The 20,050-nt window shown below is 37.0% G+C and overlaps 1 protein-coding gene across 1 annotated transcript in view; it reads right to left on the reverse strand.

Moving 5' to 3' along the window:
- Nucleotides 1-5,633: 5,633 nt before the first annotated feature.
- Nucleotides 5,634-20,050, reverse strand: part of RAD54B (RAD54 homolog B) — a 102,904-nt gene continuing 88,487 nt past the window's right edge. The window contains exons 12-15 of the mRNA XM_017861922.1: nt 13,168-13,429; nt 11,591-11,657; nt 11,205-11,402; nt 5,634-6,060 (exon numbers count right to left, since the gene is read on the reverse strand). Coding sequence (XP_017717411.1) covers nt 5,843-6,060; nt 11,205-11,402; nt 11,591-11,657; nt 13,168-13,429 — 745 coding nt within the window. The 3' untranslated portion in view covers nt 5,634-5,842. The remainder of the gene's footprint in view (nt 6,061-11,204; nt 11,403-11,590; nt 11,658-13,167; nt 13,430-20,050) is intronic.

A 20,050-nucleotide genomic window follows, 5' to 3' on the forward strand; every position in this document is an offset into this window, starting at 1 on the left:
GCTATAGAAAAGTACCATAGGAAACTGGTCTAAACCAAAAACATTTATATCATACAAGGTAAGACAAAATAATATCCCTTTCTACCAAGTCATGTTGAAGCCTTCCTTGAATACCAAAATAGGATATCTACAAATCCCTCTAGGATACATATATTAATTTGGGACCAAGTCAGAAAAACAAAGCCATATGCTAATTATACATGTTGTTTTCTGTGAGTCACAGTCAAAATTTTAATCTTGCCAACATAATATTAAGACACAGTTGCTCAGGCAATGTGACTGTAGGCCATAATTGAGCCACTCAAATGAAATGCCAGCCAGATTTTTTTCACTCGCTCCTTTGTCATACACCATTTTAAATGGATGGATAGGCTGTCTAGAAGTTTAATTCTGCAGATCAGAGCTGCTCATGTTTAAATTCACCTTTAGTAATTCAATCCTAATGAGAACGTGATTGAAATGTATTTACATTGTCGTTTAGAGCCAGAACATTATGACATAAACTGTGTGAAAGGTGTATTTGTGTAATTAGAAATGAATTATGTATGTGACTTAAATTATTACCCATTGCAGTGACAGCTTCTGTCAGCTCATGCAGCAGATTGACAGATTGCAGAAGGAAAAAGGGAAGTCTGGATGCTGTCAGATGCAAGAAAAAACTGCTGGCTCTGCTTTCTTCAGTGTTGAGCACAACTCCATGCTCAGCAGTTGGCCTAAATAAATACCTTGAAACTGAGATCTATGAGCAAGGAACATGATCATGGTGGTTACAGAAGTAAAAGAGGTAAAGTACCTCATTCATTCATTCAATTACTAAATAGCTATTCTATGCCAGGTCCCATACAAGGTCCTGAGAATATTAGGATAAGATTAAATCCCCATCCTCAAAGGATTCCGCTGAGAGAGAGAGGGAGAGCGTACAAGTGCATGAGTATATGGACTGGGAGCATAGAGAAAGGGAAAAAGGGAAAATTCTTATGAACAGCACCTCTCACAGAAAAGTTGCTTTATATGTGCAAACCAGGTGTTAAGGTCCTTTAACATGTGGATAAAATGAGTCTAAACCCCCACAAATCCCTGGCTTGTCAAAGTCCAAAGTCTTCCTCAATTCCCAGAGGGCTGTCTTCTATACTTCTCAGCCTCTGAGATACCATGCCACATATGCTACCTTTATTCCATGTGACATGGGTTCTCCCATGAAATTCAGCCTCTTCTGAAATTTCTACCGCAAAATCACTCTCATGCAGGATACTGGAAGATTTCAGAGTAAGGCAGAGAGATGGATGGAAGGTTACTTCCCACATTACTTGGCAAACAACTTTATGGAGAACAACAGCTATCTACTATAAAAATAGGGCCCAGCACCCTTACCTAAGGAGCTGAAATGGTCCTTTGACAGATTTGTCTTCAATTGAGATAAGGGTGCTGGGTCTTTCTACCCAGCATCCACCAGTCACCAAATGTCAGCCAACCAGGGAAGGAGCATAATCTTGGGTGAGGCAGATCTTCTCAGCTGAGGGCTATTCTTGGGGAAGATTTTGGTTATAGGTGGTCCACAGGTGATGCTTCTTCTGGCAGCTGGGGAAACACGCTCCTTGGTTCTGAAAGGGGCAATCTGGGCAGCACACGCTTGCATCCACCACAGTTAAGACAGGCAGCAGTTGCAGAGTGGCTGGAACTATGTGAATTAAATAAATAAATAAATAAAATAAAATAAAATAAAATAAAAAAAGACAGGCAGAATTACCTGTCCTTTATCAATGTTTTATAAGTACTTTATGCCTGAAAAGAATATGATGCAAGATAGATATTGAAAGTTTAGTTCAGTCCAGCAACATAGTGAGACCCTCTCTCTTAAAAAAAAAAAAAAAAAAAAAAAGTTATATGTAAAGCCTCATACATGAATTCTACACATAGGGCCAAGAAACACCATTTTTACTTATTATTAGTTGGCTACTTCCTCACTGACAAATTTGGTCCCAAACTGCCTGTTTATGAATCCTAGATGTATAGCTAGCTACCCAGGTATAGCACTACAAATTAAAAGAATTCATCCTTGATTATACATAATTGAGTATTTCACACCTCAAGACAACACAGGTATAACCCATTTTATTGTGGTTCCCAGGATTTTTTTAAATTGAAGGTTTCTGACAACTCTGCATCAAGCAAATGAATGACACTTTTCCCCAAAACGTGTTCACTTCATGTCTTTGTCACATTTTAGTAATTCTTGCAATATTTCAAACTTTGACATTATTATTATATCTGTTAGGGTTATCTGTGATCAGTGATCTCTGATATTACTGTTGTAATTGTTTTGATGCACCATAACTTATGCCCATGTAAGATAGCAATCTTAATCAAGAAATGTTGTGTGTGTTCTGACTGCTCCACCAACTGTTGGTTACCCCACCTCTCTCCCTCTCCTTGGGCCTCCCTATTCCCTGAGACATAATGATATTGAAATTCAGTTAATTAATAATCCTGAAATGGCCACTAAGTGTGCAAGTGAAAGGAAAAGTCATATATTTTTCACCTTAAGTCAAAAGCTACACAGAATTAAGCTTAGTGAGGAAAGCATGTTGAAAGCCAAGACAGGCTGGAAGCTAGGACTCTTGCATCAGTTAGCCCTAGGACTCTTGCATCAGTTAGCCAAGTTCTGAATGCAAAGAAAAAGCTCTTAAAGGAAATTACAAGTGAACACACAAATGATAAGTGAAGCAGCTTTATTGCTGATATGGAGAAAGTGTTAATGGCCTGGAAAGAAGTGTAAACCAGCCACAATATTCCCAAAGCCTAATCCAGAGCAAGGACCTAAATCTCTTCAGTTCCATGAAGGCTGAGAGAGGTGAGGAAGCTGCAGAAGAGTTTGAAGCTAGTGTAATATTTAAGGAAAGAAGCTGTCTCCACATCAGGTAAGTGTAAGGTGAACAGCAAGTGCTGATGGATAAGCTGCAGCAAGTTATCCAGAAGCTATCCATCAATGATCTAGCTAAGATCATTGATGAAGGTGGCTACACTAAACAACAGATTTTCAATGCAGAAGAAACAGCCTGCTATTGAAAGATGATGCCAGCTAGGACTTTCATAGCTGGAGAACATAAGTCAATGTCTGACATCAAAGCTTTGAAGGACAGGCTGACTCTGTTTGGGACTAAAGCAGCTAGTAACTTAAAGTTGAAGCCACCTTCCAAAAATCCCAGGGCTCTTAAGAATTATGCTAAATCTACTCTCCCTCTACTCTAGAAATGAAACAACAAAGCCTGGGTGACAGCACATCTGTTTAAAGTCTGGGTTACTGAATATTTTAAGCCCACAGTTGCAACCTACTGCTCAGAATGAAATATTTCTTTTAAAATATTACTGTTCATTGGCAAGGCACCTGGTAATCCAATGGCTCTGATGGAGATGTACAAGGAGATCAATGTTGTTTTCATGCCTGTGAACACACCATCCATTTTGCAGTACACGGGTTAAGCAGTAATTTCAACTTTCAAGTCATATTATGTAAGGACTGCATTGTGTAAAGCTAGCTATGACCATATAGACAGTGATTCCTCTGATGGATCTGAGCAAAACCAATGGAAAACCTTCTGGAAAAGAAACACCATTTGCAATTCACGGTAGGATATCAATATAACAACATTAACAGGAGTTTGGAAGAACTTAATTCCAATCCTTATAACTGACTTTGAGGAGTTCAAAATTGCAGTGGAGGAAGTAACTGAAGATATGGTGGAATCAGCAAGAGAACTAGAATTAAAAGTGGAGTCTGAAGATTTGACTGAATTGCTATAATCTCATGACCAAACTCGAGCAGATGAGGAGTTACTTCTTATAGGGAAGCAAAGAAAGTAGTTTCTTCAGATGGAATCTACTCCTGGTGAAGGTGCTGTGAACATTGTTGAAACTACCACAAAGGATTTAGAATATTCATAAACTTAGTTGATAAAGCAGTGGCAGGTTTCAAGAGGACTGGCTCCAATTTTGAGAGTTTTTACTGTGGGAAAAATACTATCAAATAACATCCCATGCTACAGAGAAAGTTTTTGTGAAAGGAAGAGTCAATTGATGTGGCAAACGTTGCTGTCTTGTTTTCAGAAATTGTCACAGCCGCCCCAGCCCTCAGCAACCTTCACCAGGTTCCTGATCAGTCAGCAGTCATTGACATCAGTGTAAGACCCTCTACCAGCAAAAAGATATCAGGCCGGGCATGGTAGCTCATGCCTGTAATCCCAGCACTTCGGGAGGCCAAGGCAGGTGGATCACCTGAAGTCAGGAGTTCAAGACCAGCCTAACCAACACGGTGAAACCCTGTCTCCACTAAAAATACAAAAATTAGCTGGGCATGGTGGCGGATGCCTGTAATCCCATCTGCTTGGGAGGCTGAGGCAGGAAGAATTGCTTGAACCCAGGAGGCAGAGGGTGCAGTGAGCCAAGATCATGCCACTGCACTCCAGCCTGGGTGACAGAGCAAGACTCCGTCTCAAAAAAACAAAAAAAAAAGACATCAACTCACTAAAGTCTCAGATGACCATTAGCATTTCCTAGCAAATTATTTTTAAATTAAGGAAAATACATCATTTTTCAGACATGATACTGTTGCATACTTAGTAGACTATAGTATAAACATAACTTTCATATGCACTGGGACACCAAAAAAATGTGTTACTCACTTTATTGTGATATTCATTTTATTGCAGTGGTCTGGAGCCAAACCTGCAATATCTCCAGGGTATGCCTGTATTTTCTGTCTAAAGGAAATTTCCCTAAATGGAAACAAAAGCTAATTACAGAAGCCCCAGTTGGAAATTAAATTAGTAACTCCTTTTCTTTGCAAGCTTCAGTCTTCTAAAGCTTGCTTTGTACATTAAAACTCTTCTTTTTTTTCTTTTAAGATGGGGTCTTGCTCTGTCACCCGATGGATATTGGATCATATCCAATCATAGTTCACTGAAACTCAAACTCCTAGGCTCAAGCAATCCTCCTGCCTCAGCCTCCCAAGTAGCTGGAACTACAGGCATGTGCCACCATACCTGGCTAAGTTTATTTTTTAGAGACAGAGCCTCACTATGTTGCTCAGGCTAGTCTCAAACTATTGGTCTCAAGCAATCCTCCTGCCTCTACCTACTAAGTAACTAGGATTACAAACTGCAGCCACTGTGCACAGCTAAAAAACACTCTTTTCAATGTCAAAAATTACTCCAGATAACCCTTAAATGATGGTATTTGAACCTTTATGCAGTGCATAAGCATTATTTGGTGGACATGGCTTTATAAACTGCATGTCTGAGGTCCCAAACTAGGAACTAGTGCTCTAAAGTGTTCCCAAACCCTTCATCTCCCGCACTAACCTACTGACTTTTCTCACTCACACTGCCCTGCAGCAACTATTACATCCAACATCTTTAGCATTTGCAATCCTAGCCTCTCATTCTCTTTCTCCTTTGAGCTACATTTTAAACTTACCAAGTTTTTCAGTTGTTTCAAACATCTGTCTAATATTTCTAATCAGATTAGTTTTCCCAAAGACAGAGACTAAGTATTTTTACCTTTTTATATTCCTCATAACAATTTCTCAGTAAATACTTAATGAAAGTATATTAATCAAGGAATTATTAACAATTATACAATGATAGAAGCACATCTTTAATTTTCATTTAAACATTTAATATTTACAAAAACTTAAACCACTAAATTTTGACTCTTGTATCAAAAGTGATATACTTTGCAACACACATGGTAATTTAAATAATTCTATTAATTTTCAAAAAGTACATTTAATTACCATACTAATTTTCAAAAGAAGAGCAATGGAATGTTATGAAGCAATCTTTCATTATGTGCCAGTAGCTTGAGTGGTTATATTCTGAAAAATGAATGACACATTTTCTGTTATTCTTTCAAGAAAAGGATCTGTAAGATTTAAATGATCTCGAGAAAAATGTTTCCATTGCTTCAGCTGGGACATAGAAAGAGGTTTCGAGGAGTTAGATTTCTGGTGATGCGGACCAAGTTGACAATCTCTAGAGACAACGAATTTTTCCAACGAATCACCTGCAATAAGTAAAACAATGAGAAAATCCTTAGGCAAGCCAATATCCTACTAAATACAGTACTTTTTTGTTTTATGATACTTCATTTATGTGATTTATTACATTTGATCACCATGGTTCAAGTAAAGACAAATTCATTCATTCTTTTTACAAACATTTATAAATTATTTACTATGTACTGATTTAAACAGTAAAGGTAAAATGATGAAGAAACACAGGCATGGTCTCTGACTTAAAGGACCTTACAGTCTAGTGGGAGTGATATACATTAAATAAATAATCATCCAAAAAAATGTATTACAAGTTCAACATCCCTTGCTAAAACCTGTGGGGCCAGATATGTTTCCAAATTCAGAATATAATTCGAACAATCTGGGTCAGCATTCCATAATGAAACTCATTAACATTCTGTAGCAAGTCATAGTGTTACAAAATGAGTTAAATAAAAACTATTGATAAACTCACATCAATTTAGGTAAGGTTTTGCCACAAATAATTTTGTCACAAATTTATGAAGAAAAAAAAATCTTTTGAGCTTTCTAGATTTCACAATTGAAGACAAGGGACTGTGGAGCTGAATTACAAACAGAGGTAAGGGTATGAAGGAAAGATACAGAGAACTACCTTACATATGACAAGAGAAGCTGACTTGGTCTAGAAGGTGAGTGAAGGGCACCCTGAGGAAATATTCTATTAAGATCTGAAAGATGAGGAGGAAAGAACTAGATGGGGAAGAAAGATAAAGCATTCCACAATAAGCACATTAAAAAGCTATGAAAAGGAAGGGGCACTGGCATAGTCAAGCAATTGATAGGAGCCTATGCAATTAGAGCCTATAGAGTAAAAGCAAAGAATAATGCAAGAGAAGTTAAGTAATGCAAGATGATGCAAGTATTCAAGGGCTGGATTATGCAAAACATGAATGGCAGAGGCCAGCCGTTATTCACCAAATCCATTTCTCTTTCCTCCAGGGCACTTAGTCACATTTCCCAGCCTCCCTTACAGTTAGAAACTGCCACTGTGTCTGGCCTATGGAATGCAGCTATGTCACTTCCAGATCTGAACTATAAACATACTTCAAACTGAACAATTTTCTACTTTATCTCTTCTCTCATTGCTGGCTGGCAGATGCAGGGGAACCCAGCAGAGGACTCTAAGGTCCAAAGGGATGGAAGAGCTCCAAGTGGAAGAACCCTGGATCACAAATTTACCTTATGAAAGGCTGTCCACTAAATGCCCACAATGACCTGTTACACAAATTAGAAACATATTTCTATTGTGTTAGACCATTGTGCTTTTTTAGTTTCTTGTTACAGCATTTAGACTGCCCTAACTTACCAATTTAAAGATTTTAGTATCTATCCTAAGAGCAACAGGAAGCTATTGGAGGTTTTATTTTTTTAACCTTTTAATTATGGGAAATTTCAAATAAATATAATATATATATAGCATGTATCATTTCACTAATAACCATTTCATTCTACATTTCTAAAAGATAAACACTTCTTTGAAATTTTATCATACCTAAAAGAAAAGCCTCAAGTCATTCCTTAATATCATCAAATCCTTGTCAGTGTTCATAATCATTGAGGTTTTAAGAAAAGAGATGACAAGATTGCTTCAAAAATTAGAAGACAATAGAATAACACCTGCAAAGTACTGACCAAAAAAATCTCTGGCTAACTAAGAGCCAGTATTAGGCCCTTGTTAAAAATAAAAAATTAAAAGACAGTAGAAATAAATAAAAATACCTAAATAATTATAAATGCAAACAAATTAAATATTCTCACTAAAACAAAATATCAGACTGGACAAAAAATAAAATCCAGCTTTATGCTGTTGATAATAGATACCTAAAACATAAGAACATAGACAGATTTAAGGTAAACAGATGGGAAAAAATAGACCAGACAAATCCTAACAATAAGAAAGCTAGTTTAATATGTTAAGACAAAATAAAACAAAAGGCATTAGGGATAAGGCAATCACTACATAACAATAAAATAGAGAAACCATAATGAAAAACAAATTTCACAAGGAAGATATAAAATATATGAAGCAGAAAATGATACAATAACAACAGTTTTGTCTAATCCACCATCATAGTTTCATATTTTAATATATTTATTTGAATAATAGATATATCTAACAAAAAATTATGTTGTTAATGTTTTAAATGGGCAAACAATATGAAGAGATGGTTCACATAAAGGAAGTATGGTTCTTAAACTTAGGAAAACGCTTAGCTTCATTCATAATAAGAGAATAGCGTATTAAAACTATACCAATATATTATTTTCTTACTATCAGATTGGCAAAAATACAAGCATTTGATAATCCACTAACCTGGCAAGGCTATGGGAAAATAGACATTCTAGTGTATTTCTGGGGGTGTGTAAATTGACACAACATCCAACAAAGGGCATTTTGGCAGTATCTATCAAAATTACAAATGTACATATTCTCTGACTCAGCAATACTAAAAATTTACCTTATAGGTATACTTGAAGATATTCAAAATGATACATGAATAAAATACACACCTATGGGAAATAACCTAATTGTACATCTGTGGATGATATGGTTTGGCTCTGTGTCCCCACCCAAATCTCATCTTGTAGCTCCCATAACTCCCACGTGTTGTGGGAGGGACCCGGTGGGAGATGACTGAGTCATGGGGGCAGGTCTTTCCTGTGCTGTTCTTGTGATAATGAATGGGTCTCACAAGATCTGATGGTTTTAAAAATGGGAGTTGCCCTGCACAAGCTCTCTTTTTGCCTGCCACCATCCATGTAAGATGTGACTTGCTCCTCCTTGCCTTCTGCCATGATTGTGAGGCCTGCCCAGCTATGTGGAACTGTGAGTCCAATTAAACCTCTTTTTTTTGTAAACTTCCCAGTCTCAGGCATGTCTTTATCAGCAGTGTGAAAACAGACTAATATAGTGGGGGATAGATAAATTATGATATATCTATATACTGGAAGATTATATAGCTGAGAAAAAAAAGATTGAGGAAACTCTGTAACAATACGGAAAGATCTCAAGATACGCTATTGAGTGAAAAAAGGTACAGAAATATACGTATAACATGCTATAATTTATTGGGAGGAAAACTGGGCAAGAATATATATGTAGAGTGGCTTATATATGCATACATATATATCTGGAAGGGTACACAAAAAAACTAACAGTGGTGGTTTCTTTTGATGTAGAAGGCTAAAAACTAGGGAGATAAGGGTAGAGTGGTAGGAAGAGTTTTCACCATGTACATTTTATATTTTAAATAATTGAGTCATGTAAATGTATTACCAATTCAAAAGTTAAATTAGTCATTTTTGAAATCTATAAAAGAAAAAATGGATTATATAACAAAATCTGGCTAATATAACAGAATTCTGCACTAGACAATTGAGAGGATATACATGATTTCCATGCACAAAAGAAACATTTACAAAAAATGGCCACATACTAGACCATACCCCAAGTCTATAATTACCAAAGAATCCATATTATGGATTCTATTTCTGACTACAGAGCATTAGCAAGAATTTGGTAACAAAAACTAAAATACATTTTAAAGCATACTTTTAATAACTCATGAGTCAAAGAAGAAATCATAATGAAAAAACAAAATATTTAGAAATGAATAATGAAAGACTGTATATCAAAATTACAGGCAGCTTAGAGAAAATGTATAGTCTTAAATATCCACTTCTTTGAAGAAAAGACTGAAAATCATTAAACTAAGTATTAAACTTAAATATTAGAAAAAAGAACATTAGAGTATATACAAGGGAAAGGAGAAAAGGAAATTATTAAAACAGGGAAAATTTAATAGGGGAAGGATAAAGTGTATATACTTTTAATTACCAAATGGTCTGAAGAAAGAGAAAATCTTGAAAACATTTCTCTGAAGTTAAATTCTACCCACTAAAAAATAAACAATATATACATATTTTAGCTACTATAAATATTATATATTGTTAGTTAATCTATATATGGCATGCTTATATTTACTATATTTAGTTATTAGTCTTATATACTATATATATAAATATGATACATAACTAATAAATATAATGATATATAATTTATATGACAAATAACTAATAAACTAATAAGCTTCTATTGTACCTAAAATGAAATATTTACATAAAGAGACATTTACATAAAAAAGAAACATCTATATAAAATATATTTTATGTTTACATAAAATCTAAATTCTTCCATCTCAGTCTTATATAGTCTAACTTCTTCAACCTATCTTAATATAATTTATCAAGTAACTTCCAACTACTAGACATTGATTGCTCAAGTCCTACTCCTGATTTAGTTCCTTTTTGAATGGTGTCTATTCTGGAGAGTAAATTTTCAGCTTTACTTAAGCAGCACTAGCAGTTACATGAAGTACTGAGAAGTATGGTGGCCCATGCTTCTGAGTGCCTCAGAAAATATGACCCCATTATGAATAAATTCTGTTCAACATAAACAACAAGATTATTCTGTCAACTGTATTTTTTTTGTAGAAGAGAAATAGGGATTAAAACCATTTTTCTGGCTGGAAGCAGTGGCTCACACCTGTAATCCTAGCACTTTGAGAGGCTGAGGTGGGCAGATCGCTGGACCCCAGGAGTTCAAGACCAGTGTGAGCAACATGAAGAAATCTTGTCTCTACAAAAAATACAAAAATTAGCCACGTGTGGTGGTGTACACCTGTAGTCCCAGCTACTCAGGAGACTGAAGCTGGAAGATTGCTTGAACCCAGGAGGCGGACGTTGCAGTGAGCCATGATTGCGCCACTGTACTCCAGCCTGGGTGACAGAGCAACAGAGTCAGACCTTGTCTCGAAAAAAAAAAAAAAAATTCTAACTCCAAAGCCATTACACCAGGATTTGAAAGATTTTCCTAAATAAGTTCAATTTTTTACCAGTGAGTCAGAAATAAAAAGCTAAAATTGAGATACTAAGATTCTACTGAATATTTTCACAATATCTCTATCTGGCAGCTGCCCTATGAGCTGAGAAAAAAATAAAACTAACATATGCAAATGGTAAATATTATAAAGTTATTCTTTAAATATTTTCAACTGCTAACGAGAAATAAATTAACTTTACTACATAGTTACAGAATTAAAATATAACTAACCTGTATGAACTTCTCCTGTACACTCACAGTCAAGCAGGTCATGAGTAACACAATCTGAACTTTCATGTAATGTGAACAAATTTTTAAGTTCTTCTACTGAAAACTGAATATGTTCAGATGTCTTGGTGAGGTCGACAACTGCCCCACAAAGACCTTGCTTACTGATCTGCCTTTGATAGATCTTTTCTTCTATTGTACCTAAAGAGAAAACATTCATCAGATTTCCTTCAGATCTTTATGTTCATTGTTTTTGTTGGGTAAAATGTTTATTAACATACTAGTTAACAAAATAACACTATATTCCTGACACTGAAGCACAGGCTAACAAAAAATAATTTTAATTATTCAAAGGGTATACATTTTTTGTCACACTGAAGGGTTGTTACCTGTGGTGAGGAGTCTGTAAATATGTACAGGATATTTCTGACCATCTCTCCATACTCTAGACATTGCCTATAGAAAATAAGTGAGAATTCTGAGAGTACAGTAGAAACTGATGGCCCTTTCCACATATGCAATTTGCAGAAATACGTTTTAAATAAGGAATTCTGTATTTTACATATAGCTTCAAAAAACATCCCAGGTGTGCCAAGTATGCCCTACTTCATAGCTTTTTCTTAGCAGAAAGAAAGGGATGAGTGAACACTTACTATGGTACTATAAAATAACTACAGGGGTATCATGCAACAGTGAGAGAATATATCTTCATCAATGGGACAGTGAGTATGGACAGCAAGAATGGAAAGAAGCAAGTGTAGCATGGGCTTGGTGGTTCATTCTCAGTCCAAATAGCTAAAGATTTGCCCCTGAAAAGTACCTAGGATACAAGTAATCAGCTAAGGCTCTAGGTGGATCCCTGTGGTTTAAAGATTTATCAATGATACTGTGCAATAAAGTGTTGATGTTCAAACTCTGCACATTTCAAATAAAAATCTGGCCTTCAACCAACTTCTAAGAGATCATCTCTAGGCCTTTGGAATATCCTGTCTGATATGAGTGTCTGTTTACCGGAAGCCTTGGGCCACACCAGATAGTTTATGCTAGCAATGTGATATGGTGGGGCCTTGGGCCATGTAGTTCGATTTCTGGAGGCTAAAGACTGATTAACTAAGGTCAGTCATGCAGGTGTTCCATGTCTACAGAACTAACCCCAAACAAAATTCTGGACACCAAGACTTGGGTGAACTTCCCTGGTTGACAATATTCTATATGCACTGACACTCACCAATGCTGACAGAATTAAGTGTTGTCCATAAAACTCCACTGGGAGAAAACAACTGGAAGCTTGTGCCTGATCTCTCTTGGACTCTGCCCTGGACTCAGTATCTTTTCCTTACCGATTTGAGTATCCCTTACTATAACGTAACATAACTGTGAGTATAGCTGCTTTTCTCAGTTGAGTCCTTCTAGTGAATCATTAAACCTGAGGGTTGTCTTGGGATCCCCTAATGCACATACCAACTGAGGTGCAAACCTACAGGTAGAAAACTCAAGATACAAAAAGAAGGACTGTACTCTAAAGAAAACCAAAGTCTTCTCAAATATTTTCCTAAATACGTTACTTTTATACCCTCACTGTAGCCTGCATAAACACTAATCATAGCATCCTTAACACTTTATTGTCTTCACCTGATGGTCATGAACATCCTAAAGGCCCAACTCTGCAGTAAACTAGAACCTGGAGGCATACAGGTTTAGGTCTGAATCCTGCCTCTGCATCTTACAAGCTGTGAGATCTAGAATAAGCTTCCATATCTTCATCTTTAAATGGGACTACTAATATCCATCCTTGTAGGCTTGTTAGGAAGATTAAATAGATGGAAAGCACTTAGCAGAGTGCCTCATGCAAAATAAGGGCTCTTTATGCAGCGGTTATTATATATCATCATCATCTTTGTATCCTCAATAGGCATTGTATCCTCAGGCATTCAATAATATCTATTTAATGCATAAATATTCCTACCTGAATATCAGTGGCTGGATTCCAATCAATGTCATAGAGAATTAAGTGAGATCCTCCAGTAAGGTTAAGTCCTACACCACCAGCTTTTGAACTTAACAAAAAAATAAAAACAGAAGAGTGTTGACTATTAAAGCCATCAACAATCTGCTGCCTTTGAGAGATTGGTGTTTGTCCATCAAGTCTTGTATAAGCATATCCATGACGCTTACATACTTCTTGTAAAATATTCAAGGTTTGTGTATAGTTGGATACCAACACCACCCTGTCAATCAAAAAGAAAAATTCTTTAGATAAATTTAAAGGCAGCATTAGATTTTCTTAGTTGAAAGAAAGTATCAAAATATTATCACTGACATTGAGAGAACATGCAACAATGACCTAGTACAATTAAAACACAGGTACTCCTACATATTCCATTTAAAGTAAATATCTAAATATCTATCTAAACTTCTAAATATCTATCTAAACTAAAATATCTAAACTTCCAGTTTTAAGATAGTGTGGCAAAGACCTTTCTGCCTTCTTCATCTCTCTGAGGTTCACTCTAAAAACTGCAAGAGAATGAGCAAAATACAAAAATGAACAGAAACTAACTCTGAAGATATTTGAAAACAAAAAGCATAGTGAAGCAGTCACCTGCTTAGGAGTATACAGGTGATACCTAAATGCCCGAAGAGGGAGATTCCAGTAAGAAACAAATGAAAGTTCATTTGCACCACAGAATCTTGCCAAGGTACCTTAGAAGGAAGGAGTTTAGACTGGAACTATTAAAACATTGGTACATAGAACCCAGGCCCTGCTCCTATGTGATCAGTTGACTTTTCTTTCTCAAATAAAGTATTTATTATCTGGAGAAAATAAACCAAAGACACTTAGACCAGGGAACTGACTGTAGAAGGCAGGAGAGCCAATGTAGTGGCTTATGCCCGTAGCCCCTGCTGCTCAGAAGGCTGAAACAGGAAGATCACTTGAATCCAAGAGTTTCAGTCCAGCCTGGACAATAGAGCAAGACCCTGTCTTTAACAACAACAACAACAACAACAAAATGTGTTAATGAAAGTCTAGATACTGAATAAGATCCCTCTACCCTTTTCCTGTCAACTACCAGAATACCAACAGCCAGGCACCCCACATGCCAGTCCAAAGAAGACATTATTAAAGGATTCATCTATGGAAATACTTAAATGATTCCACAGAAAAGATCCACAGATAGGGAGTCCCCAAATTAAAAAGCCAGCTTGCTGCCTGATTATCCAATGATGGTTATTAGTCAACGAGCCTTGCCTATCCATACAGTGTTCAATTAATGTTTTACTGCTTCACTGTTAACTGTGGACACCAAGGAACATCAGCTATTTGAAGTGAGCTTCAACATGAAAAGGAAAAATCAAAATAAACAAGAAACCTGAATTAAACAGAACAATGAAAAAAACAGAAGATAACTCTCTGAAAATAATTAATGTCCTCAAACAAGAGCTATCTATCATTCAATGGAAGAGGATGCAATTTTTCAAAAGGAACAATCAAGAATTAGAAAAATAGTTTAGAAATGTAAAATGATAGACAAAATAAAGTTTTAACACGAGAGCTTTAAGATAATAATATGAGAGTTTGCCAGGAAATACATTAAGAAGAAAAAGTGATGACCAGTAGGAGAGAAAAAAAGAATTAGAGAATCAACTCATGAGGTTCAATATCTGACTGACAGGAATTCCAAAGAAAACACGAAATTGTTTTAAGAGAGAGAAAGGATACTTCCCAGACATGGAGCCTTCAGATAAAAAGGACCTACTAAAAAGTTCCCAGCTCAATTAATAAAATGAAGACTCATATTAAGGCATATCAAGATTATAACTCAAAGTATGAAGAATGAATAAAAGTTGCTCAATGTTTGATGAAGAAAAATAGGTCATATGCAAAAGAATCGAAATTTGAAAATCATCAGACTTCTCAAAAGCAACTCTAGAAACTAGAAGACAACATGTAAAGCAATGTCTTCAAAATTCTAAGGGAATACTATTTTGATCTAGAAGTTTATGACAAGGGAAGTTGTCAGTCAAGTGCTAGGGTAGAATAAAGAGAGTTTCAGATGTGCAAGAAGTCAAAAAGATTAATCTTCCATCTTTCTTTCTTAGGAAACTACTGTGAGATGTGCTCCAGCAAAATGTGAAATTCAGAAAACAGAAAACCAACACAGAAGAGGAAAAAAGTGAATTTATAAGTTAATATGATTTGGCTCTGTGTCTCCACCCAAATCTCATCTTGAATTATAATCTCCATAATCCCCATGAGTTCAGCAAGGGACCAGGTGGGAGGTGACTAAATCATGGGGGCAGTTTCCCCCATGCTGTTCTCGTGATAGCAAGTGAGTTCTCACGAGAGCTGATGGTTTTATAAGGCAGTTTTCCCTGCTCTTGCTAGCTCTCTCTTTCCTGCCAGTCTGTGACGAAGGTCTTCGCTTTCCCTTTGCCTTCTGCCGTGATTATTAACTTTCGTGAGGCCTCCCTAGCCATGTGGAACTGTGAGTCAATTAAACCTCTTTCCTTTATAAATTACCCAGTCTCAGGTATTTCTTTATAGCAGTGTGAAAACAGACTAATGCATAGGTGCTGGCTTTTTAAAAGTCCCAGGATGCCGGGCGTGGTGGCTCACACCTGTAATCCCAGCACTTTGGGAGGCTGAGGTGGGTGGATCACCTGAGGTCAGGAGTTTGAGACCAGCCTGGGCAACAGACACCAGCCTGGGCAACCATCTCTACTAAAAATAAAAAAATTAGCCAGGTGTGGTGGCATCTGCCTGTAATCCCAACTACTTGGGAGGCCGAAGCACGAGAATCACTTGAACCCAGGAAGCAGAGGTTGGAGTAAGCCAAGATCACACCACTGCACTCCAAGGTCAGGAGACCATCCTGGCTAACATGGTGAAATCCCGTCTCAACTAAAAATACAAAAAATTAGCCAGGTGTGGTGGCAGGTGCCTGTAGTCCCAGCTACTCAGGAGGCTGAGGCAGGAGAATGGCATGAACCCGAAGGAGGAGCTTGCAGTGAGCCGACATCACGCCACTGCACTACAGCCTGGGCAACAGAGCAAGACTCCATCTCAAATAAATAAATAAGTCCCAGGATGACAGCTGTGTAGCAAGATTAGAGATCAGTTCAAATTGTAGCAGGAAGACAGAGGACTTACAGAGGAAAGACAAAGAAAATACAGAGACACCTAGAGACCACAATGGTACCCCGTTATCTGCAGATCTGTTTTCCACTGTTTCAGTTACCTGTAGTCAACCTTGGTTCAAAAATATTACACACAGTAAGGTATTTTGAGAGAAAGAGAGAATGCACATTCACATAACTTTCACTGCAGTATACTGCTATGATTGTTCTATTTTATTACTAGTTATTGTTGTTAATCTCTTACTGTGCCTAATTTATAATTTTATCACTGGTATGTATGTACATGAAAAAACAATCCATATAGGACTTGGTAGTATCTGTGGTTTCAGGCATGCATTCCGGGTCTTGGAATGTATTCCCGAGGATAAGATAGGGATTCCCGAGGATAAGATGGGGATTCCCAAGGATAAGATGGCCAAAAAGCACATTAAAAGACGCTCAATATCACTAATCATTAAAGAAATGCAAATCAAAACAATAATGATATACCACCTCCCACCCACTAGGATGACTATTATCAAAAAAAATAGAAAGTAACAAAGATGGTAAGGAGATAGAGAAATTTGAACCCTGTGCACTGTTAGTGGAAATGAAAATGGTGCAGTCCACTATGAAAAACAGTATGGCAGTACTTCCAAATATTAAAAATAGAATTACCATATGACCCAAAAATTCCACTTCTGGATTTATACCCAAAAGAATTTAAAGCAGGATTTTGAAAAGTTATTTGTACACCCATGTTCACAGCAACATTATTCACAACAGCCAAAAAGTGGAAGCAACCCAAGTGTTCATCAATAGATGAATGGATGAACAAAACGTGGTATATACACACAATGGGATATTGTTTAGCCTTAAAAAGGAAATTCTGACACATGCTACAACATGGATACACCTGGAGGACATTATATTAAGTGAAATTGGTCAGTAACATAAAGAAAAAAAAACTATATGAATCCACTTACATGAGGTCTCTAGAACAGTCAGTCAGAGAGTAGAAGGGTAGTTCAGGTGTTAAGGGAGGGGAAAGTAAGGAGTTAGTATTTAACAGATATAGCATTTCAGTTTTGTTTGCAAGATGCAAAGAGTTCTGAACATTGGTTGCACCAGAATGTGAATGTACTTAACACTACAGAATTATACACACAAAAATGGTTAAGATGGTAAGTCTATGTTATGTCTATTTTACCACAATTTTTTTTAAAGAAAGGGCCATCTCTTCAGATAATGTGAAGCAACAGAACAAAGACCCAGCCTATGCCACTTACGAAAGTGTAGCTTCTCCTCCAATGAAACATGGTAGGATTTAAGTTTCTTAGGGACCCACAAGGACCATCAATGACCATCACACCTATAATCCCAACACTTTGGGAGGCCGAGGTAGGCAGATTGCTTGAGTTCAGGAATTAAGAGACCAGCCTGGGCAACATGGTGAAACCCCATCTCTACAAAAATACAAAAATTAGCAGGGAGTGATAGCACATTCCTGTAATCCCAGCTATTTAGGAAGCTGAGGTGGGAGGATCGCTTGGGCCTGGGAGGCCAAGACTGCAGTGGGCCAAGATCGCACCACTGCACTCCAGCCTGTGCCCCAGAGTGAGACTCTGTCTCAAGATAAAGAGAAAATACCACCCCAACTTCAATCCCCAAATATTATTTTTATTTTCTTAACCATTATATTTTTCTTCATTCCTTTCTTCCTTCTTGCCACAAGAGGGAACTTTCCCCTATGACATCTTCAAAGATACATTCTCACACCTATATTCAAACTGTATCTCTTCTCATTTCCTCTAAAACTCTTTTCACTCATTATCCTTTGTCCAATAACAACCAACTATCCCGCCCACCCTTCAGAGAAGAGAAAAAAAAAAATCCAGTTAAAAAAATAATAATAAGATATAAATAGAAGCTGAAGTGAAAGTTTGTACTCTTAAACTGGGTCACAATCTGCATATATACATCTCACATGTCCTTTTGCACATATCAAATATTATCTAATAAAACGTGAGAAGGGCTCCATTAGAGGTAGGTACAGCATGCTATGAGAGTACAGAGGAGGGGAATCTAAATCTGAGACAGGAGAAAGCATGTGAGCTGAGTCTTGTTGTTGTTGTTGTTGTTGTGTAGAAAAGGGGTCTCACTGTGTCACCCAGGCTGGCCTCCAATGCCCGGCCTCGAGCAATCCTCCTACGTTAGCCTCCCAAAGTGCTGGGATTATAGGTATAAGCAATCGCACTTGGTCTGTTGAGCTGAGTCTTAAAAAGGAGAAAAAGTTGGCCAGAAGAATGAGAAGCAGAGGTAAGCCAGACACAGAAACCTGTAACATGTAAGAGCAGAGCAGAAGTGGGCAAACTCACAGGTTCTGCAGGGGGTTTGGTATGACTGGACCACATGGTATGTGTGAAGGAGTGATGAGAGATGAGGCTGGAAAAGGAGGCATTAACCATATCATGAAGAGTCTTGCCTAATGTGCTAAAGAATTTAGAAATTTCTGGAAGACAAGTGGGAGTCTTCAAATGATCTTTTAAGAAAAGGAGTGACATGTTTATATTTATATTTTAGAAATATAATTCAGGGCAATGTTGAGTATGTCAGGGGGCTGAGAGTAAGAGGAAGTAGCTTATAAGAGACTATCGTAACCCAAATCAGTAATTTTAAGAATCAAAACAAAAATCTTGGTACCAGAAAATGAGGATGGATTCTTTAAATTAAAAAATAAATATCAGGCCAGGCGCGTGGCCCAAGCCTGTAATCAGCAAGCTTTGGGAGGCGAGAGGGCAGATCACGAGGTCAGGAATCGAAATCCCTCCTGGCTGAACACTGTGAAGACCCCGTCTCTCACAAAAGATACAAAAAAGCTAGCGGCGAGGTCGGTGGCAGCGTGTGTCCCGAGCACTCGGGAAGGCGGAGCAGGAGAATGCTATGAACCAGGAGGCGCGGAGCTTGCAGTGAGCTGAGATCTGCCGACGCACTCCAGCCTGGTGACAGGAGCGAGACTCCGTCTCAAAAAAAAAAAAAAAAAATAAATAAAATAAAATAAAATAAAATCAACAGAATTTAGTGACTGACATTGTGGGATAAATGAAGAAGAAAAGTGAGTTTATAATAATTTCCAGGGTTTTTGCTTGCATTATGATACCAAGGAACAATGGGACAAGATCAGGCTTGCAATAACGATGGTTTTGTCACATGGTTTTGGACATCGGAAGTGTGAAGTACTATAGGACATCAAGATAGATTTAGATGTCCATTCAACACTTAAAAATAAAGATGTAGAAATTAGAAGAGGACTGAAGTGATATAAATTTCCTTCAATATTATATGCGTTTGGTATACAAGAAGATATAAAATATATAGTCATTCTAAAAAAAATACATACACACACACACACACACACACAGGACCACATGGTATGGTCATGTGTATGTGTGTGTGCAATAGTTGAAAGTACAGGGAGTAGAGCACTCAGGAAATATGTTAAGAGTGAGAAAGTTAAAGAGAAAATCCTAAGGTGTATCAATATTTAAGAAACAGTAAAAGAAGAAAGGATTCTGAAGAAAATTGAGAAACAAGCGTTATATATCGGAAAATATCACTAGGTTTTTAAACTACATATGTTTAGTTTTTCTTAAAACTTATAAACACATTGTTAATTACAAGTTTACAAAATACTGGAAGCTAACCATATTCCCAAAGAAGAAAACAACTTA

The sequence above is a fragment of the Rhinopithecus bieti genome, unplaced genomic scaffold (assembly GCF_001698545.2).
Source record: "Rhinopithecus bieti isolate Rb0 unplaced genomic scaffold, ASM169854v2 scaffold_62832, whole genome shotgun sequence".
NCBI lineage: Eukaryota > Metazoa > Chordata > Mammalia > Primates > Cercopithecidae > Rhinopithecus > Rhinopithecus bieti.